The 23,310-nt window shown below is 39.7% G+C and overlaps 1 protein-coding gene across 3 annotated transcripts in view; it reads left to right on the forward strand.

Annotated features, from left to right (window-relative positions):
- The first annotated feature begins 492 nt into the window (after positions 1 to 492).
- The window catches only part of cntln (centlein, centrosomal protein), an 82,368-nt gene continuing 59,550 nt past the window's right edge, over positions 493 to 23,310 (forward strand). The window contains exons 1-10 of one of the 3 annotated variants that reach the window (XM_086211693.1): positions 493 to 525; positions 1,102 to 1,189; positions 6,448 to 6,536; positions 9,291 to 9,375; positions 12,280 to 12,411; positions 13,313 to 13,492; positions 14,599 to 14,732; positions 15,367 to 15,529; positions 15,874 to 16,116; positions 22,832 to 22,948. In XM_086211693.1, the coding sequence (XP_086067819.1) occupies positions 1,109 to 1,189; positions 6,448 to 6,536; positions 9,291 to 9,375; positions 12,280 to 12,411; positions 13,313 to 13,492; positions 14,599 to 14,732; positions 15,367 to 15,529; positions 15,874 to 16,116; positions 22,832 to 22,948 (1,224 nt within the window). In that variant the 5' untranslated portion in view covers positions 493 to 525; positions 1,102 to 1,108. The other 2 variants (XM_086211692.1, XM_086211694.1) reach the window with 2 other exon arrangements.

Genomic DNA, 23,310 nt, shown 5'->3' on the forward strand with positions numbered 1-23,310 from the left:
AACCAACATGTGTACATAAACACAATATATAAAAAATCAATTCATATCACACTATCACATTACTTATCATTCATGTGGCTGCAGAGCTTTGATGTAACAACAGGGAGTTATAGCCTTGTAAAATTGCACTTGACGACACAAGTTAATCTTCATTTTATGTTTTGGTTGTGTGTGTGTGTGTGTGTCTGTGTATTGGGTCTGGAATAGCTTTACAACACATCCTTATTATGTCGGCATATTTTACAATGTTACCACAGTTATATGACCTTTTATTTTTTCTTTTACACCAATATTCTTGAGCTCTGTATAAATACATATATAAATAAATATAAAAATCACAGTAAAATAATATGAATTACAATGTGGCAGTTGTATTTTGTTCAACCTTTTTTTTTTAAAACAAAAACATCTCTCTTTCTCTTGCTCACTCTCCCAAGTGAGTTCAACTTGGATATTCATAGTGCCGTATACGAACATAAACTGTCGTGAAATGACGTGATGTCATGACGCACAGGAACAAAAACGGTAAGCAGCGGGCTTGTTTGAAAGAAGGAAGAGGTTCAACTACAAGAATGGCTCGGCTGCTGTTAACAACTTTCATACTCACTGCGAACGTTTCTTAAAATTGTCTGCAAAGGGCTGAAACTGTCACTTTTACGGTCTCTGAAATGTTCTCATCTTTAGTGACGCTGTTGTGGGCGCTGACTTGTCCGCGGAAGGTTGTCAACAACAGAGACATGAGTGTTTGTTAGGCGGCTAGCTAAGTTAGCGACAACAACACACTCCTCTATCAACTCCTTATATATCCTGCCACAGAGTCGAAAACTGCTTGGTTAGGAAGTTCTCTAATCGGGTAAGAGACAACTTTCCGCCTTTAGCTTGCTTGTCTCATCCTATTAGTGTTGCGTTCATAAGTGACTCGTAGCTAACGTCACTGAATTTAATGCTAATATCTCTGTATGTATCGATGAAGCAGCACTTATTAACGTTTTATTCACGGATGGACTCGCATGCTGATACCGTGTGTAACCACTTATAATATCACAACTACTGCCACTGATGTTTCCTGTGTGACCTATTGATATTTTGTTCTACTTACAGCCTCACAATGTCCTTCAGAGACGCCCCTCGCATCATTGAATTGGAGGAGCAAGTGAGGACTTTATCAGACGAGTTGATACAATGCCAGGTAGTTATCTGCTGTCTGAATGGCATACTGTCATATGATATTACAATTAAACGGCTGAAACTAGAGATAGATATGGGTTCCTCTGTTTTGGGTGTGAAGAATTGTTTACCATAGTGTGTCCACTGAGCAGTTCTCTCAACGGCCATTTCGTCAAGTGTTGGTGAAAATTCATATTTCATTGTACACAAACAAATGAGAAAAAGCATACAAAATACAGATAATTTTGAAATGTATATTTCAGTTCAAATATACAAAGACACTAAAAAAAAAAATCCATATAACGTAATCTCTGTAACATATGTGCAGTCCCACTCAAAGTAGTATATTTTTTTCCACCTAGTCACATAGTTGCACAGGCTGACATAGCAATTGTAATTCAATTAATCATGCAGCACTAGTGTCACGGTAGGATATAACTCTTTCTTTATTATTAGGGCCTGAGCCTGAAGGTACTTCAGGTGAAGACCTATTATGTTATTGTATTTGTAATATGCTGTCATGACATATTGTGACTAAAAAGGAAAGTACTACTTGAACAAGTATTAAAGTGGTACATTGTTCTCCACTTTGGATAATTTTTACTCATTTTAAGAGGCTTGATGACATATTTTGGTGTCTATCCTGTTTCTCTCAAATCAGGTACAATGGAATGAATTTTTCTCACATTTTACATCCCTTGGATTTATAATTTTCTGTATTCCATAAAAATCAAGTATTCAGAGGCTGAATCCACTGTAAGTGTCTGTCTGTGCGTGTGTGCAGCGTGAAAGGTACATTGTCATTTAGAACATGAATTGTTCATTTATGCTTTTGGCCCAGTGTACCTACACATGAATCCCTCGATGAAGCACTCCTAGCTACACCTGATAGTTACGCCCCCTATTTTGTACATAATGCAGAGAACTGTTTTTTTTCCCACCATTTGTCCTATCTGTCAGACCTTGATTAAGGCCCAGATTTTAAGCTAACAATTTATTCCTCAACTTAATTACGGTGAACTTCTTTTCAGAAGGGCTCTGACTCACCTAAGATATATATGCCATATGTCTCTTTCCTGGAACATATTTCGATATAAAAGAGGGATTTCTGTGAGATCAGAATGATGATGGAAAGTACATTTGTTGGATTTTTTGGCTTTCAAAAGACATGCATTTGTGAGTGTGCATTCATTGGTTACGAGAAGAAATGATTCTATTTTCAGAAAACAATGACTTATTTGATTTGCAAAAAAAATTCTTGAATTATTCTGTTGTCACTAGTGTTTTTTCAAAATCAGTAAATAGCATTAATTTGAATGTTCAGCCAAATCCTTCAATAATCTGTATCAAGCATTTGCTCCCACAATAGATTTGAAATGACTTCACCACCATGTTTCTTGTTCAAATAAATGCACAGACACAAAGTTCTGTTGAACACATGAGGGAAGCTGTCATCCTCACTTTGTGAAGCAGTGGTAGAGGGATGCTGTCTGTGCATACTCACCACCAGGTGGTGCCTAATAACATGTGAGCTGATCTGAGCATTTCTCACTTTGCATATGCACAGTACCTTGCTGCACAGGTAGACAGACAGCAGCTTACTCCAGCAGATGATGTGTGACTTTAAGGTTTTTATTAGACTGTAGATACCACCTAATATGTGGGCCAGGTTACAGTGCCGCTTGGCTGTAAGTGCATGTGTACCTGTTATTTATTCTGTCATTCAAGATGAGTTTGACTTCTGAAGTTTCTAGTCTTTCAACACCTCCATTCCATGAAGCCATAAGTTACCCGTGCAAACTTGGGGAGTGATGCAAATCTATTTAACTGAACACAAAGAAGTCTTTTTTTTCTCAATTACTAGTAATGTATCAGTCTGGCTGCTAAAATTCAAACATTTTAATCTTGGCATTCATTTGCTAGTTCCAGTATCTCACCTGGATGTATGTTTAGGTCAAGGCCTTCAGAATCAGAATCAGAATCAGTTTAATTGGCCAAGTATGTTCACAACATACAGGGAATTTGACTCCGGCCGTTGGTGTCACTCATGGAATTCGCAGAATAAACATAAAAATAAACATAAATAATAGAAAGTATATACATCTATATCTTCGGTGGTGGGTCTACTTGCTTGCATATACTGTCTAGTTTTTGAACTATGGAGAACATATATATGTGTGTGTGTGTGTGTGCATATATGTGTGTGTGTGTGTGCATATATATATGTATGTGTGTGTATGTATGTATGTATGTGTATATATGTGTGTGTGTGTATATATATATATATATACAGTATATACACGTGTGTGTGTGTGTGTGTGTGTGTGTGTGTGTGTGTGTGTGTGTGTGTGTTCACCTTTGCCAAGTTTGCTGACAGGTGGTGGTGTCTGTTAATTGGTTTGTTTTCTGGTAGCAGGATTATGCAGAAACTATGAGGCCAATTTTCAACCAAATAGAGAAACAGTGCATTATGAGGAAGAATCCAATCAATTTGGGGGCACATCAGTCTTGATGACAAGATTTATGGGCTTTCCTAAATGTTTTAGAAATAAAGGACAACATTTTTTTGTCTTACATTCCTGGGGTGTACATGTGTTTTTCAGTAGGTGCAAAATGCAAATATCATATGAACTTGTTTTTAAATAGAAAATATTGACATTGTTACGTAGTGTCCATAGTTGTAAAATATTGGCATGTCAGATAACTTCAATTGTGCATTTCTGCACTGAAGTCCATCTTTTTCAAACTTCATTATGATGACAATTCTATAAGGCCTTAAAACATCTACCAGCTGAATTGAAGTTCGAGTCATTGCGCTACCGAGTGATTACAGGGTGGAAGCCTGATGTAACACACATCATTTGAGTTGCATCAAAATAACACTGTTGTCTTAGTGTGATGTACAGTGACATAATATATAGTGTAGGAAGTGTGTGTTCTCTAGCGCCACCAAGTGGACACAGGAAGTGATATTTGCACCGCAGTGCACTCAATAATCTACCCTTTTGCTCTACGGAACAGTGAAACAACGACATGCATGGGGGTGGAAACCCCTCCTCATCACCGCTTGCCTTTTAATTAGGGTCTCTGCATGAAAGCTCACCTTGGCTTAAATCTGTTAATTTCAAGGTTTTACTTGACCATGAAAACACGATAAAATGCAACTGCATCATATTGCTACCCCTTCAAAGCACATATTATGGACGTTGCTGATATAATATGTTTCATGACACTGCTGTTGTAGACTTTTTTTTTAGAGAAATTTGAGCATGAAATTTGCCTTTGCATTGTAACACCTTGTGAATTTTTTTCTACCTTCAGACACATACTGCATCATAGTGCTCCCAGTTTGACATGTCAGACCGTTCCTCTGCTGCAGCACATTGCACTGACATGGAAACCATCTTTGGTGGTCTTGTCTGGGATGTAACATCAGAGATTCTGTCCATCTAATCGAAACCTTTAGTTGTGTAGTATATCATTTAAATAGTGGCATTTGAATACCATTGATGTCTTAAGTCTCTGGCAAGATGTACTTCAGGACGGCCATTAACTACAAAGACACTTATCTGTCAGCGAGCAAATGTTCCTACTAGGCCATGCTAATTTTATTAATATGTGGCTGAATTTCAGGGGTTCTCTTTGGTATGTTTAGCCCATGGTGTTTCAGTGTCTAGATTTGAAATGAATAATTCAGCGATCATCAGACACTTATTCAGTGCATCTTTAAGTACACACAGCAGAGGAGAGCTCTTGATGAGGGTCTTGACTTAACTTTGTAATGTCTAATGGCAGCCAAAAGCCAGGCAGAGGGAGGCCACCTATGTCAAGTCCAGGCAACTTAACTTTCGTGGCACTGCTGGGCCATTTTGGTGAGACATCTCTTTCACCCCTCATATACGCACACAGATACAGACACATATAATCTACAGTCCTTCCACTTTATATGTTCACTTCATGGTCTTATCAAGGTCTGCTTCTGCCATTTTAGTAAATAATTGATTAGACACTTTTGAGTTGGGGGTTAAAATTCATGTACTAATTGGAGACCAGTAGATTCCAGTGGGAGGGATGACTTTTATCTTATGATGATGTGAACATAATTTATCAGATAATTTTATATTAAGTCGATTTGGTATAATTCTGTCTTTTAATGTCAGAAAATGTACTTTTTAGATGTCTCTCATTAAATGTAATGTAGCTTAAAAATGTTTGAAAAACCAGAGAGACAATTTGAATTGGAAATGCGTCAGGGGCTGGCTGGGTTCTTCAGCTCGAGGATGACTCTCTCTGTCATCAGTTTTTGAGTTTCTTTGGGGCTAGTTACTTTGGAGCTGCGGTGAAAAACATATCTGGAGTGCAATTGATTGATGAAGAAAATGCAAGCGTGTGTGTGCGCCTGTGCGTGTGTGTGTGTGTTTTGATATGGATCCTCACAGTCATAAATAGTGCATAATGACAAGTGTCAATGCTTGCTCCCCTTGAGTCGAAGGTCACATCTCAGTGATGGAGACAGCTGTTAAGACCAGATCAAAAACTATTTTGTAACAAGATGTTTAAATTATTGATTGGCTAAGCCTTCTCTCATATGCTAATGTCATTTGAGGATCCTATTTAATTTTGTTTTTATCGTGAAAAAAGCTGACATGTTTTGCAGCTGTCGTTATGGCCTCGCTGTATATTGAGACAGCCTAGAGGAGAATTTCACTGCTGTTTCTTAAGAAACAAATCATCATCTTATTTGGAGATGAAGATGTATTCTGGCATCTTTTTTCCTAACTTCACTTTAGCAGAAATGAGGAATTAAGGTATAACTTCCAGTGTAAGACAAATTATCTTATCCAGTTTGAGAATAACATTTGTAATCTAAGATTTATTTTGCTGTTACACACATTACTTTGGACTTGATCACTCGAAGAATTTCTAATATTGTGCGGACTCATTTAGAAGACAATTAATTTTTCTTTTTAGATCTGTGTTAGGTCAAGTTCTGATTACTTCAGACACATAAGGATCAGTATAGTAAGAGAGATTAAAAATGACTATTTCAAGAATTTAAATGCAGATTGAGATAACAGGGAAGCTATTTCTTGGGAGCCGAATTTAAGATATATGAGAAAATGGTCTCAGATTGATGTTGAAGTGTACCCAGTTCTGTTCTAGAGAAATGCGCTGGACAAAGAAGAGAAAATATTTTAGTTTCTTTTTTCCATCTGTAAAATGTAACTATCACAATTATGAACAACAGCTGTTGACTCCCTGAATCCTTTATTTTCACAGGCAGATAAGGAGTTTGTGTGGTCCCTATGGAAACGCCTGCAAGTGGCAAATCCAGACTTGACCCAGGCTGTGAGTTTGGTGGTGGAGCGGTGAGTAGATTCATCTTTCAATTTGCTACCTGAGAAGCTCAACAGCTGAAAATTCCTTTTATCTCACAAGTGAAGAGAAATATGTGTGAAAGTCGTTCAGGGTGCATTTAAGGCACCTTTGGCCGTTCTACTGGGGTTATGACGGAATCTGGCGCAGATGCTGATTTAAGCCTTCTTATCCCCGGTCTAGCAGTTCAGCCATGGAAACCCTTTTAATGAAAACAGTCTTCCTGTATTCCTCATATTCTGGACAGTTGAAACACTCCTGCCAATACTCGTCTTTATCGGATAAATTGGGAGATTGAATATGACCTCTTTTGCAGGGTGGCTAAGCTACGCCAAAAACAGTGGCATGGGAACTTTCAGAATAGAACAGAGGTGCAGTTTTTTTCGTGATCATGCTCTTTTGTATAAATCTAATATAATACAGGATTCTTCTGTCTGGGTGTATATTCCACAATCATGCCAGAACGAAAAGACCCAGAGATGGGATGTTTTGCAATGGATTTGACCTCCCCTTTGAGGTTTACCTTTGGGGTAATTATTTTTGAAAATTCACTTCTTCTTTTTTAAACCCCCAATGGGAAAAGCACCAATGTCATCTAAAGCATTCAGTTTTTCTGGTTATGTTTTAAAATGTCTCTTTATTATCATGCCCCAGTAGCTCATCTGATAGAGTGTGTAGCATCAATCAAGGCTGTGTCCTCTCTGCAGTGGCTGTGTCTTGAATTCAGCCCGGACCCCTCCTCTATACTGTCACTATCAAATGAAGTGGACTGTACCAAGAAAAAAAAAATCTATCATTTGTTGTACCCTCATGTGAGGATAAATGAACCACTGATGTTTTCAAAATCCCACTTACAGAAAACCGCATGGAAGACAAGTTTCTATGATATTTACATTGTGTACCTACTGAAAAACATAAACATTTTGAATTTGGAAAATTAAATGTTGTTCCTTTATTGATGAAACATTTGGGGAAAAATGCCTTTACTGGATATTTACTGGATTATTTGCTTGTCATAAACAACAAAAGCTGTGAAGAGAAAAAGAGATATGAGCAAAATTGTGCTAATATCAATATCAGACCAACACCAATATATTAAATGACCAATGTGTGTCCGTTCACATATTGCGGTACATCGTGACTTTTAAGTAATTAAAGGTGTAAAAAACAGACATAAAACAATAGGTTTCCTACACAATTGAGTTGTCCTGGTAGTTGACTAACATTTTTCTTAGTAGGGGGAAAAAAAAAGACTTGAAATTGTCTGTATGGCTGTAGTTTGAACGTTGTCTGTCTTCTCCTACTTGCATGTGATTTAGCTGCTATTGTAATACATGTGATGCTCATTTTTCTCTGGGGATACATTTGCCTTCCGTGGTTGTGTATCACATATATTTTTAGGTCTGTCAGTCGTCAGTAGACCCCTAATAGCGATAAATCACAGTGCATCAGTGTGCAGAAGGTTCCTCTGTACCTGCTATTCCTTCTCCATACCCTCTTCAGTTCCTTTATAGCCCCACAGGACACCCATCAAAGTATGTTGGTCCGCTGAGACTGGAGGGGGAACATCCACCCAGAGAGTGCATGTGTATCGCATCACCTGATGCACAGGAGGATATTGACATGGTAATTGTGTCGACTCCAGTCAAGCGCTGGTACCCACTGGGAACTGCTATTCACCCCTCCCCTCCTCTTCCTGTGTGGATTTTGTCAAGTGATTGGTTGGTTGCTCAGGACATGGTGAACACAGCCCAATATACAAGGAGATAGAGGTAGGCCAGCCCGAGTTCCAGCTCCTCCAGGGACCCCAGATACTTATTTCAGTGGCTATCAGGGGAGAGGACTGATCAGAAGAGGTAAAGAGACGAGAGAAAAGGCCTTGAAGATAGGAAGTGTAGAGGGAGAAAGTGATGAGAAGTGGGGAGGGAGAGAGCCAGGCCCTGGTGGCTTAAAGCAGTTGAAACAAACAGGTTCCCAACTGCTGTTTTTGTCTCCCTAAAAGTTGAAATGATAAAAGAGGCGCGATGGGGCTACAAGGAAAAGTTTGGTGCTACGGTTGCTTCATTGATACTTTCTTAACAGAGTATGCATTGATGTGAAAGTCAAGTTTTCATAACAAATGGATACACAATGAAAAGAGAATTAATTGTCTTTATTCAAACAGGTTAAGGCTTTTGCTCAGAATTTTCCTTTTAAGGCTGCCTGAGCTGTCAGTGAACTCAGGTGTCCAAACCTTTTGATGAGCTCCTTTCATACAAATGGCACTGTGGATTATACAACATCTGCAGCAGAATCTTTTCTCCTTGTTTATTGCTGATTGGATTAGAAACAACAAACACGTAAACAGGGGCGAGCGCGCCTTGAATCTTCTAGGGTGAGCGACATTGTTGTGTAGACTGTCTGCTGATACGTAGAGCAGGTGAGGACATCCTATCACCTCAAGAGCTGTATAGTTGCTGGTCTTATTTGCCAAGTACAACAGGTGCAGAAACATCTGAAATTGCGGCAGGTGTCATTCATAATATTATATTCCTCTTATCAATGTATTTACCCAGTACAGAGTTTACAATTTATGCACAATCAAGCTTTTTAAATGACCACATTAAGCAATGATCTGGTATCTGATATTTAGGGCCTGCTGCATCTATTATGTATGCCACGTCTCTGTAATGTGCAGCGACTGTGATTCACTTGCACGGTATCTGTTTTTTTAGGAACACTCTGTTGTTCTTTCTTCTTTCTTCCAGTGAGAAGCATAAAGCCGAGATTAAGGACCGTAAAGTGCTGGAGATCCTCCAGTCCAAGGACTACAAGATACAGGAGCTGGAACAGGTACAGTCCAGTTTGGCTGTGCAGCCTCTTAAATTCCGTGTTTGGTGAGGATCTGTGAAATCTCACACACAGCAATAGAGGAAGGACATTCAACCTGGTTTGGAAAACCAAGTTTTACAAAGGCTGCAAGATTTATGTTGTCAGATAATTTAGGAAAAAAATCCAATTTGGACTGTTTTCATAAACTCAGTCTGTCTCTTATATTCATCTTATTCACACATATTAAAAAAAAAATCATGATCGGCTCTAGGAGGCATCAGAGAGTGAATTTGACTCAAGCATTAGGTGTGAGGTTCATGAAGAAGAAATTTGCTAATTCCTTTTTTTAGAATTTATAGGACTTGTATTTTCATTTTCAGGTTTTAGGTTTTCTTTTGTACGCAGTTCATATATCTATTGAATGGCTTGTCAAGAGAATTTGTTTATTTTACCACTTAAGAATTTCTCTCTCTGTTCACCTGCTCTATTTGCATTGCCCTTCGAGTCATATTTCTTGAGGGCATGATGGCTAACGATAATGACATCACTAATGAAATTTACTCTGAATCATCATCCCTTTGCTGAAGCATCTGTCTGTCTTCCTCATTAGTGTCCATACAGAATCCCGTTCGGACCTAATGAGACTGGCCGTGATGGAGTCATCAGCTCACTAGTGGTGTCTGTCTTAGTTGTTGTTGTTGTTTTGTATATTTTTTTATAACTATCCTCAGACATCTTAAAACTGATATATTTGAGGTAACATATAAACTAGAAGCTTATTTGAGAATAAAATAGATATGATATTATTTGCATATAAATAAATCATTATTTGCACAAGGGTTAGATACAAGGCTTGTTTTTAGAGATCAGGGATGTTTTTATAATGGCGGCTCCCAGATTATATCTCCCATGTTCTGTAGCATAACTGTGGTTTGTGGTGTTCTTGATGTGGGTGTGAGTGTTGATGGAAAGCACTGATGATGGCCAACTGGCCAGCACACTTGATTTTTATAATTTTTGGATACGATGAGTTGAGAGTGAATAAAAGGCCAGGGTAATGGGGCTGCTGATAAACATGAAAACCATATAGGGTAAAGTTTTATAACCAAAACAGTGTGATAACAACATGCAACGTACTCAGTAGAAATCCAGCGTCTATATCAAAAGAATTTTCAATTTAACTGTGAAATAAAATCATAATATACCACCTTTTTCATCCGTCCATAGCAATATTTTAGCCTGCTTAAAACTAAATGTGTTGTCATCTATTTTGCTGTAAAAATATAATTCATTGTGTTAGCCTGCTGTATTATTATGCACCAGGCAATTCGTATACTGTATATTTCTTAAGGATTAATTAGTGTAATGAGCCAATTTGAACATTGAAGACAAGTTTCTATCCAATGTCTGGATTTTCCCAAAAGCTCTGAAATTAAAATATTTTAATAGCAATATTCTGATTAACTGATAACAAAATGATTTTGAAATAGTGGTTTCAGAGCTACTGGATGGGGACACATTTTTATTGACCTCTTCATCAATTGTGTGAGTGTGTCTTTGATTCATTAGCCAGCCTCCATAGATATTGATACAGTAGAATCTACTGAAGTTAGTTGAGTTCGTTGCTACATAGCTAAAAGCCATCATGCTATAGGAAGAAGTTCAGTAAAACCATCCTTTCCATTGGCTGCTGCTTGTAAAGTCACAATAACTGTTAAGATCTCTAGTCCACAAAAGTTTTAAAGTTTGTGTTTTAAGTGTAGATCGAGAGTATTCACAGTATGTTAAATATTTGTGCTGAATCTAAAATGTAATTTATGGTAATGAAGTAACGCCTCGTATTTGAAACTCTCCTTATTAGCTCTGTGCTCCGTCATCCTGGCCCTCTGACAATGTGTCATCATCGTAGACACAGTCTTGAGCCATACATATCAGAATAGCGATTAATTGCTTTCTCTTCTTTTTTGGAGATGTGATGGTCTGCTGAGTCTACACAGGATCTTACACTTCTCCTAATGTCTCAGTTCTCCAGCTTTGATGTTTTTTCCTTCCTCGTCTTCTTTTTTCTTCCACTTCTCCATATATTTTCCCTCACTACTCTCCATTTTCGTAACATAATTAGCTTTCATTTTTGAATTGTGCTGGGAATTTTCAAATGCTAATCTTTCTGTCCTAAACCTCTTAACTTGGTGAAACCCCCCCCTCTTTTTTTTTCTATGAATTGAGCGCTAGTGGGGTTCAAATTGTTCTCGCCTACCTCATTATCAACGTTTGAATTTATTTTCTGCTCTCCACTATAAATCTCTATTAAAGCCCCTCTGTTCTTAGCACAGTGAGCTAGAAGTAGCAAGGAACACTAAATCCACTATCTGGATGTATCTGACATGGCAATTAATTGCATCCCAGAGCACTGTGTTATTTGAGACGAGGATGTACCCACAGAAGGTTGTGGATTATCAGCCAATGCCAAACCCCAGCTGCTTGTGCTGAGAGGCCAGCCTCTTCCTAGTAAGGCCACAAAGGCTGCCAAAAACATGAAATGAACATACAGCAGCATAAAGTGCAGGTGCGCATTAAAATAATTTCATCATTTCTGCCAGTTAGTGAACCTTATGAATCACTAAATTTATCATCATGGAGTTGTATGATGTTTTGGGACTCACTAAGATTTAAGATTATTACAGTTTCCACATACCCAATGCTTGCGTTGTCCTATTGCGGTAATAAAATTGTTTTGATATTTTCATACTTTTCTTGTATATGATTTAGTTTGCTTTGGAAAATCCAGTTGTAATGCCTGGTTAATTTAAACTGGTGAGTTGCATGATGTTCAGATCCTGCCAAGGAATTTCTAAGACTTGAATATTCACTTTTTGTCCATCTCTCTCTTCCTGCGACTCTTTTTCTCTCTGTCGTGTATCACAGAAAGCGACAGTGGTGCAGCAAGAGATTCACCGCTGGGAACAGAAGAGGACAACAGTTGATGAGGATGCTTTAATGAAAAAGGAGCTGACAGCTTTGCATGAACAACTGGTTAATAAGAGTGAGGAACTTCAGGTTGGTAGAATTAATTTTCTGTGGCTGTCCAGCATTAAATTTGAAAAGTCCCTTTTCAGCGTGGTACCAAACACGACATGTCTCCTGTGGCTTTAGCCACGGGCGTTTGAATCATTTAAAAGAGAAATAGGATTGCTTGGGCCCGCTTGAACATAATCACAGTGTCTTTGTGTTTTTTCCTCTTGCTTTTCACCCTCGTTCCTTTGGCTTTCAGCTTTCTTTCCTAGTACTGACAACAGAGAATACTTAACAGCTGGTACGGGTGTGTGAGTGAGAGAAAGAGAGAACGGAAAGGAGGTTGTTAACTTGCAGATAAATACTTAATGATCGCTTCATGGGAGAAAGTGAAAAGAGTGTGTATGATGGTGTGGCTTCCCCCTAATTATGCTTAGATGGGACCCAGCTATGATTAATTGATAAAGGAATGGTCCTCGCACAGTCTTGGCGAGGTCTCATGGCGAGGGAAATCGTGGGGGACAGCATCAAAGGAGACCTAGGTTGAGTCTAATGGGTCTTGCAGCAAGCACCATTCTCATTAGGAGCTTGTCATTAAAGCAGACATACTGGCCCTTGTACCTGCATGAGCCCGGCTCTTGCAGCACAGCTCAGCCCACACGGCCGACATCATGCCGCATGGGCCCCGTCATACGGCACAGGTGACCTTGGCTAATCAGTGGCCCATGCAGGCGTCTCCCGCAGCAAAGCCGTTCCACTGTTTACATATTCATTTCAGCCTCAACCCCATGGGTTACTTCTCTTTTTCTCTTTAGCAGTTTTTCTTTTTCATTTTTTTTCAGTTTGAATAGCTTTTTCTTTTTCCTCTCCTTTCGTCACTGTTGTTTATTTGGCCTTCATGACCCTCACTCTCTTCTCCTCACACACACACACCTCTCTTATCCAGGAAATGAAGACTGAGTGTAGGAGGAAAGAGGAGGAGGAGCAGCAGGTGGTGAGGGCTCTAGAGGAGGAGAAAGAGGGATTAACCTCCCGCTGCGTCGCCCTGCGAGCTGACCTGGAGGAGAAAGAGAGGCAGGCCAACAGCCAACAAGAACAGAGGGATGCTGCTCAAGCCAGAGTCAAGGTTTGAATATCAGGACAAGTCTAGGGGCACACACACACAAATGCATCTCACGTAAAGTTGGGCACGATGGGTCTTGTCCTCTAGCCTTCTACTTTTCTGTGTACACCTTGAAATCTTAGGTCCCTCACACCCTTGTTTCTACACCTTGTCAATGTAAAAAAAAAAAAAAAAATCTGTTGCAAAGAAGAGTCGAGAGATGTAGGGAATACATTCTGTATAGATGTTGGGATAAATCGTATGACCACAATTGAAGACTCCATTGAGGAAACCTGTCAAGTCATACGCATTTGTGCACGCAAGACTGAGTAGTTGTTGTCATCTTCCTTTCATTCCTTCATGGGGCAGACTGTGATGAGACAGTGTCAGCACAGCACTCAAACTACCATCACAGTCCTTGAAGATTTTGACCTTTCAGCTTGCTACCTTGCCACTCCCTTCTAATCAAATACCTACCAAACTAGAGTCGTAAGACGTAAAGTCAGAGCAGCAGAAGAACCTTATACGTTTCCCGTCCCCTAACTAATTGTCATGAAACACATTGCTACGCTAGCCAAATGGAGTCTGACAGAAAGTCTTGAATAAGTCAGTGCTGCAGAGTAATTACACTTGGACTGGACAGAGCCCAGCAACCTGTCCATGCACATCCATCACAGCGTAAGACACCCCACCTCGCCCTCATTTTTTCTATCATACATTTATATGAAAGATGGAAATGGAGAATATGGGATGTGCAGAAGATACATCATGCCAATTTGTTTCACATTGCAAAAACTGTGTTCAGGAATCTATCAATTATTAGAAGATAAGCTACACTCGCTGTTTAATTAATGTATGTCCTTCAGTTAAACAAAAGTAGGAATTCTAATTATGTTTAAACTTTTAATCTTTTCTCACATTTATGTGTTTGATGTAATACATCAATCATCAATTTGCCTTGTTTTTTCTTGTGCAGTGAGCAGCAGCTGCTTTCTCCTTTAACCATTGCCATCACATCACTTTAATGTTCTGTGGTGGAATGTATTGTTAAATATCCCTTTTTAAGGTTAGGTTATTCATTCCTATTTTTCTGAAATTATGTCAATTTGGTTATTAATCTGCTCCATCAGGAGCTGGAAGGAGAGTTGCACAATGCCTGGCAGGAGTTGTCCAGAATACAGAGTCACAGTAGCAGTCTTGCTGCCCAGCTTTCTACCAAGGAAAGGGACGTGGCAACCAAAGAGGACCAGCTCAGTAAACTTCGGTGAGCCTAAATGTTACATGGTACTGTGCTTTATTTTAGGGCTATTATATTGTTTAAATGAAGCATCTATGTGTCCTCTTTGTATGTGTATACACATCACCACACATGAGATAGAGTGTGGATCACGGCATGCGGTAAGTACTGTATATTGCTCTCTATGCCGTGAGGCTTGGGGGTGACACAGATTTCTTCCACCCTGGCTCACCTAAAGCCACTTGATAAGCCCTGCATAGTGGATGTGCTTTAAAAGAGGGAGAAAAGGGAAACTGGGCAGGCTTTGGCTAAGCTTTAGTCGATATGATAAAAACTGTGAGAACCGTAGGAGCCTTAGTGGTAATCTCAACCTTTTTTAACTACTTTTTCTGTTTTAATGGCAGAAGCAGTCTGACATGTCAGTCACATATGGGCTTGAGACCATTCTTAAGGTTTTAGCTAGGTGATTAAAATGTCTTTTCTAATTTGGAGGTGCACTTTGAAGTAATTCCGCCAGAGACATTGACATATAATTTTAGTGTATTCATTCAAGAAAGCCGGTCCTGTTCCTTTGTGTTGATCAATGTTTTTTCATCAACAGTCACTCAGTGTATATTCAGTTTGATTTTATATATTATGCTGTGCCTGTGTGTGTGTATAGTTGTGAGTTTGCAGAAGTGCAAACACTGTACAAGCAGAGCACAGAGCATGCAGCGGAGCAAAGCCACCTCATCAAGCAACTGGAGGGACTCAACCTCGACACACAGAGAGTCCTGAGGAACCAAGAAGAAGCACATACTGCTGACACCACCTCCTGTCAGAGGGTACACACACGCACATGCATTTACACACTCCAAACCTCTAGCTCATCATTATTATAACCACCTTGTTGCACTCCACTCAGGCCTTACCATCTGTGGTAATTCATTTCCAAGCTAGCTGTACCCTACAATTATTCGAAAAGAAAGTCCTCTCTCTTTATATCTTGTTACTGTGAATGAGTTCTCCACCTAGCACTCGTCTGTCTGAGGGCTGTAGCACACTGCCATATGCAGAAATACACTGGGAAGGGGACAAACACCTTTGGGGTAATTTGTCATAAATCACTTTAAAGTAACATATATTGTCCCACTAAATGTGAGTTCTTCATCTCTCCATTTGTTGACAGCTGTACAATGAGTTGAGTCACTGCTACCAGGACCTCATGTCAAGTGAGGCAAAGCTGCGTCAGAGTCACCAGGAGCTCAGCAGCCAGCTGGCTCAGAGAGACCAGCAAATACAGCAACTCCAGGCTGAGCTGCAGCAGCAGCAGCAGCAGCAGCAGCAGCAGCAAGAGCAGCTACAACCACAGAAGCAGCCAGCTCAGTACACAGTGACTCACCCTTCACACAACAGACAAACCAACCTGAAGGTGAGAACCCCTCTTAATTCCGTCTGCCCTACAGAGTGCTTATCCTTTCAGAGGGTGTTAAGTACACTGCTGCAACGAGTTCAGAAGTAGTAGTGCAGGAGTCATTGAACCCAGCTATGAATTTGTATGGGTATCTGCAACAAAACATCTATGAAAGGATGATTTGCATAATAAAAATGGATGATATCTTAACTGTCCTGACAGTCACCTCTCTTACAAGCAGCTAATGGTCTCTGAGCAATTGGTAGGCAAAGTAGTAACTTATAAGCTCCTGCATGGCCTGTGGTGGTGGTCTTTTAACTGAGAATCACTCTTTGGATTTCACTCTAAGTTCACCCTTGATCTGTCAGTTTCTCTTAGCACCAGTGTTTTTTCTGTCAGTTATCTGATCTTCTCTTGCTCTCAATACAGGCCATACATGTGCCCTTTGACTTTCCCTCTTCATCTGTCTCTTTTCTCTCCTCCCGCCCAAGACCCTGTGAGTCCTTTTACCGCACACTGCCCCGATAGCAAAGACAGATAGGAGGTGGACAGATGTTATAATTGGAGCCAAGTAGTGTCTTGATGTGTTGATGAAGTAGGACTTATACTTCTGCATCTGTCTTCAGCACTATGGCTTAGCTCACTACCTTTGAACTGTCACCCCAAGGCGATAGAGGGTTTAGTCGTAAAGTGAAGGGCTGCTGCCCCATTTTAAGTTTGCTTTAATAACTCCTAATGATATGGTGATGGTGTTTCTTGGACCACACAAGACTTGGTTGAGAACAGGAACAGGACTTTTTTTTTGAATTTTTTTTACTCACACAACACTGTAAGGCACTACTCCCGTTTTAGTCTGTTATGTGCAGGAAGTCTTTCACTACTTTTTTTTTTTGTAGTTAAAACAACCCTGCAGCAGATGCTGGGGAAGATAATATATTTGCAGCAGTTGAGTAATTTCTGGGCCTCCTCAGACTGTAATTGTTTAATTTGATTGGCTGATAATATCTGACAGTGCTGCCCCCAGACTGTGGAAGTTAAAAGATATCAGCTCAAATGTTAAGTGAGTTACAATCGCCCTGTATCACTTAACCCTGTTAATTTAACCAGCGGTGAAATATAAATGGATCATTTAGTCAGTAATTAAATGCAGTACTGCAGTGTTCCCCCAGTAATTAATACTACATTTAGAGGAGATGCAGTTAGTGGTGTGTGTGTGTGTGCGTGTGTGTGTGTGTGTGTGTGTGTGTGTGTGTGTGTGTGTTGCATGCATACTTGCATGTATGGCTTGCCATGGCTTGTGTGTATGTGAGTTTGTTTTATCATTCTGCATTCACCCCATGTTTCTTCCCCAAAAGTAAGACTTAAAAAAACAAATCAAATCTCTTCAGGGCTGAGATGTAATTACAAAAATATCATGTATATAACCTATGCTTCGAATTAATATGAACTTTTATTTACCGAACACATGTAGCTCCTGTCTGGCTGATTTGTTTCTTTAACTTTCTTACCTACTGACATCAAAGTGAACAGATCAGGTATCCCAAGGTATAACACTCAGTCAGGAGGGCTTTCTGTTTCCCACTCTGTAATTTCACTGACAGCTTGCGAGTATGTGTGTGTATGCGTATGTCTGCGTGTTGGACTAAAGGTGTGTGTATTCGAGCACATAATCGCAAATTCTCTAACAACTTCCTCCCGAACACCTGTTAAATTCTAATGCTCAGGTTGTTAAGGCAGATTTGATTTTAATTTTAAATGTTTTGGTGGAAGTTACCATCAGAGGTGATCAAAGTGCTGATCGCAACGGGAGCACAGGGGGAGACGCAGCGCTCATTTGAATATGGACCAGAGTGACGGCTTTGAACACTCCTCCCGCAGTGGTTTGGGGGGGGTGGGTGGGTAGAGGAGTGGGTGAGAGAAATAACACCCATTGTGTGTTATACTCATGCTTTGCACCAAGATTGACTGTTCTTTAACATCTACGCCAAGTTAACTCTTTACAGGTAGCTTGGCAAGACTTTACAAAGGTTTAAATTTGATCAATATCTGGTGTCCAAACAGTTCTGCCTGGCAGAAGTTAATTAATGTCAATCAGGCCCAGTTTCTCTTTCAGTTAAGGTCAGCAATAGGTTAAGAAATCAATTTAGATTTTCATATTTTTTAAAAAAAAAGAGTGCCTCTGTTTCACAGAAAAAATAATCCTTATTGTTTATTAAGCTTTTGATTATTTTAACATTTTGTCCTGTTTTGAATGACAAAAACCACTACTTATCAAGTTCAAATAATACTTACAGAGAAGAAACAAATGATACTGTGTGTGTATGTGTGTGTGTGTGTGTGTGTGTGTGTGTGTGTGTGTGTGTGTGTGTTGGGAGTATGAATTTGAAATGTTAAGATTATAAGACACATTATTTACTGATATCATATATCAGCCAAGTCAGCCATGCTACTATATGATTGTCTTCAGGACCCTGCAATCTATATGAGATGATGTACTGTATGTCCATTATGACAATCAAATGCACATATATTATTAAATTGCAAAAATCCACTAAAATTCTGTTTATTAAGTTTGTTTAATAATTCCTTAGAACTGAAATCTATGATAATGATACTTTGAACATACAATTAATGAACAAATAGAATTGAATGAAGCGTATTGCGAAGCTGTGGGCAAAGTATGGTGAACGTGATGTGAAGTTAATTTGGTGTATCACAAAATTGATTTCAGATTTTGCATCAGTTACATACTATTTTTGGTCCTTGATCTATTGTTGTATAGATACAGATGTACAATGTAGCGTTACGCCCCTAGTGTGTGTGCGTAATGAAAACAGAGATAGCTCCATCATGGAACTGGCCTCATGCCCTGTTCCACTTGCTGTAGGGGCCTGGCTGATCATCACCTGGCACCTGGGTGACCCCCCCCTACACACCCTCACTGATGTAGTCTGACCCAACTGCCAGATGAGGGGGTTGAGGTTGCCAGGTTGGGTGGTCACCATCAAAATCTAGATGCAGGGAAAATCTCTCATTAGTGGCTTGAAAAGTAGCTGGAATGAACATTTATTCATTTACAACTTTCTCCCCGACTGCATCATTGTATTTGTTGTAGTTTAGTGTTTGGCTTGTGTCAGAGCTGTGCGGTGATTAAAGACCATCATTAGAATCCCTAGCAGTCTTCAGGCTTTTCTGGAACCTTCACCACAGTAAATGAGTGATAAGCTGTTCATTGTGTGGGCAGTTATTCAAAGCACGAGTTATTCTCTCATCAGCATTGAAGAGGGCAAATCAGGCATGTTCGTTCCCTCCAGAAAAGTTTCATCTAAATGTACGAGTCATTGTCTTAAAATGCTAATGGAAACGTTTTTTTATGTCTCACACTCTTAAATACACATTCGTACACATGTAGTCTTTTCTTTTAATTATGGCCAAACCACATGATTAAAAAACAAAGACATACTTTAGAGAGCGGAAAAAGGTTATTACGCTTTAATATGAGCGTCCTTCTAGAATGTTACACACAAATAATGGTAAAATTCGCTGATATGGGATTTTTTTTTTGCTTTTTGTTCTTGTTTTAAACATGTTGTTTCTCCTTTAGGTTGTACAAAATTGTTTTTACTTCTCCCTCTGGCTTGTTATTTATGTTAACCAATCTAAATACCTTTACATTTATAATTAAAGTGATAGCTACTCACACATACACACACAGACACACGCACGCACACACAAATACACCCACAGTTTTGCCTGGCTGTGCTTGACTTAGGTGAGGCTCTTCTTTTGATCATTATCAACATCATCATTACAAGCAACCATCAAGTGAAACCCTAATGCTACAAAGAAACATGGAAATGAATTTTTCAACGAAAAGCTCAACAAACAGAATCAAATCAGCCAGAGCTTCCTTTGTGTATTTTTATGCGATGTTAAAACTTTTTAGTTTCTGCGACCTCTTAGTGCATCTTGTAATAGTGTAACTAAAAAGGAAATTCCAATAATAAAGAAAGATTCATAATTTCAGCTCATGCACGATTTTTACTTTGCTGGTACACCAGGGTAATCTTAGTTTTCTCGGCTAAAGATCAGGATAATGTGATGAAAGGCTCATACTTTTGATAGTATCATATGGGTCTTATTTTAACACAAGTAGTAGACAGTTTCCCATCTGCCCTGGAGTACCACTTCTTTAGCTCAACTGTCAAAGTATATGTTGAAATCTGCAATCTGCCAATTTTATTTCTATATTTACACACACACATTTTATTAATTCTCGCTCCTTAATATATAGTCTGAAACTTTAAGTTGATTTATATTGCTGTTTTGTGTGTGCTGTGTTTTGTCAGTAAATTGTGTTGTCAACATGAGTTTGTGTGTGAGTGTGCCTCTGGAGCTGAGCCATGTCCATGGCCAGAGACATACTAATGACATGGACTCCAGTGGTGTGTTTTACCAACTCAACTGCTCTCATTAGATGAGAACCACTGTTGTATCACAGCTCGCCTCATTAATGAAGCACAGCCATGTGCTGCTTCAGAAACATGCATTTGTTTAAGCACATACACACTCGGGTCAAACAGACTGTGTGGGAGGACTCAGGGCTGTGTACATGCACACAAAAACATACGCACCCTACATCCCACTCGCTGTGCGCTGTCCTTCTATAAAGTCCCTCTCCACACCAGTTAAAACACACACTCATACATATATGCACACACATATTCTTTGAAGAATCACCATCTTGAATACAAAGTGCACCTGGCCTGGTGGGGGCCAAGCACCTTCTAGCCCTTATTTCTGAAACCTTCCCAATCACTTTTTAAAATCCCGTCCCTCCACAGATGTGTGTGAATGTGATTGAGTGTGTATTTGTGTATGCATGTTGCTGTGTGTGTGTGTGTGTGTGTGGCAAGGGCCCCTCCTGATTATAGCTGCTCCATAATTAACAGTGATCAGATTTGTTTTGTGGCATAAATGGTGCATGTGTAGAACATTAGGCCTGGCAAGTCTCATTTCACATTCAGCTCAAGGGCTCGGCAGCAGACGGGTCACGAGCTTCAGGGAGCACAATCACAAGCCTCCCTCCATATGGTCTTGCCTGCCGCATCCTCACCAGCGAGGGCCGCCAGTGCCAGACAAGTTCCCCCAAGAACCTAATCGTGTTCAGTAATTACCAAGACCGTCTTTTTCTCTTTTTTTCCCCTCCTTCCCTCAGTCCCCCCTTATCTCTTGCTCTTTTTTCTCACTGCACCTGCATGCTCTCTTCCCTTCTCACAAGCTCATGCTTACTTCCCCATTCATTGCTTTCACTTCACTTTTTGTATTAAGTATTGTTTTCTCTTTCTTTCCTCCTTTACTGATGTATTATACGTCTGTGTCTTACTGAATGGATACTCAGTTAAAGGACAAGATAGATTTTGGGAGGAGAAAAATTTCACACACTCCCACTTCAGCTAATTCCTAAATTGCTTTATGTGGCTGATGCCGAAAAACCCTGTCTGTCCTCCTGACTGCCTGGAAATTATAAATAATTGTAACAGATGCGCCAATATGGCCGGCCTCCAGTAAATGAGGCCCCAGATAATTTGACCAACCCCCTTTGACAGGCCAATTTAATAAAACATGAACAAAATCTTCTTCACTAATAATTTATCATCCCCTCTCCTCCCCTTTGGTTAAAGTTGATTACCCTGGCAGTTAACAAGGTCACGCCCAGATGCCAGGTTTCTGATAATGCAATCAGGACTCGTTGGGAAAAAGGTGATGACATCCTGTTCAGTTTTCTTCACTATCTGGCCTCCCAGTCAGACGCAGTTGTCAAGGCCTGTTTTTGTCAGAAGGCTGGGATTTGATGTGTTATGTAGAAGTGTTGTTGACAGCGGCAGATGTGGCTGTTTTTTGTTGTTGTTGTTGTTGTATTGTTGTTTTTTTTTAAATCTTCCACACCTTTTTATGAGGGTTTTAAGAGAAGAAAGGTGTGAATGTATGCAGTAAGGTGATGGAGTCAAGATGTAGCTGGGTAAATGTCAGGATTAAGGGCTCAGACATCAATAAAGCTTATTTAAAGATTTTATATCCCCTGTGACAATAAAGTGTGAGTTTACTGTTCATAAAGTCTCAAGTACATACACATAAGCTTGCTTGTTCTTCAAAGAAAGAACTTCACACTGTAAACATTTTTTTCCTAAGGTATCTTAAAGACAAAAAACATTTAAGCTTAATTTGTACTAAACACATGTTTGTTAGATGCATTAATAGTATTAATATTCCATAAGATTAAAAAAAATATGGACTCCACTAATTCCAACAGTCAGAGTGACTTAAAGCCTATCTTGTAATATGGCATTTAACAGAAGATAAGATAAGATAATATAAGAAATGTGCAAGTAAAAGTAGCACGGGAATCCAGCAGTCATCCTCAGTGCAAAGGACAAATACTCACTTGATTTTGAGAAATATTGAACCTGGTTGTTGTTGCTGTCAAGCAGAAACCGATACTATTTTATTATTGGTTGTAGAACATTTTATTGAGCTCTATATTTTTACAGTCAGATTAATGGCCTGTTGTTCACAAATATAAGCGATGGGCAATGAAAGTGAGAGCTGACAGCTGCTTACTTCTCTTTAACTTTTGATCCACACGTCTTCTTACCTACACACCTGCTTCTCTCACTCCATTTCTCACCTTTTTGTCTACAAATACGCACACGCTGTGTCTGTCTCTTTGCAGGCTGTTGTGTCTAAGCATGTTGCTCCAGCAGTGTTGAGGTCTAGTTCTAATTCTGACCCCACCTCAGATCCCAGGCCAGAGGACCTTCAACACACCTCTTCTGTTCGAAGGCAGCAGGTGGGTTAGCATCCATACTAATGGTACTGTTTCTGGTTAAAACAGCACGTGGAAGTGAAGCGAACTCGCGCGCATGTGTCCTTTATCGCTTTGCTGAGATCAGATCAAAGCCAGAGTGATATGAAGGAAATGGTCTGTTGAGAATCATGTGATTCTTCAGACCCTTCCTCTGCCAACCTTTGTCTTGAACGCCCCAACAGACACACACACACACACACACACACACACACACACACACGTGCGCGCGCGCACACACACACACACACACACACACACACACACACAAATGCCCCTCCTCCTGTGACCAGGCTGGCGTGTGCTGCTGGTTTCACGCATGCCTTGGGCTCAGGCACTGGCTAATT

The sequence above is a fragment of the Aulostomus chinensis genome, chromosome 8 (assembly GCF_037954235.1).
Source record: "Aulostomus chinensis isolate RoL2024-O1b breed Wild chromosome 8, RoL_Achi_v1.0, whole genome shotgun sequence".
NCBI lineage: Eukaryota > Metazoa > Chordata > Actinopteri > Syngnathiformes > Aulostomidae > Aulostomus > Aulostomus chinensis.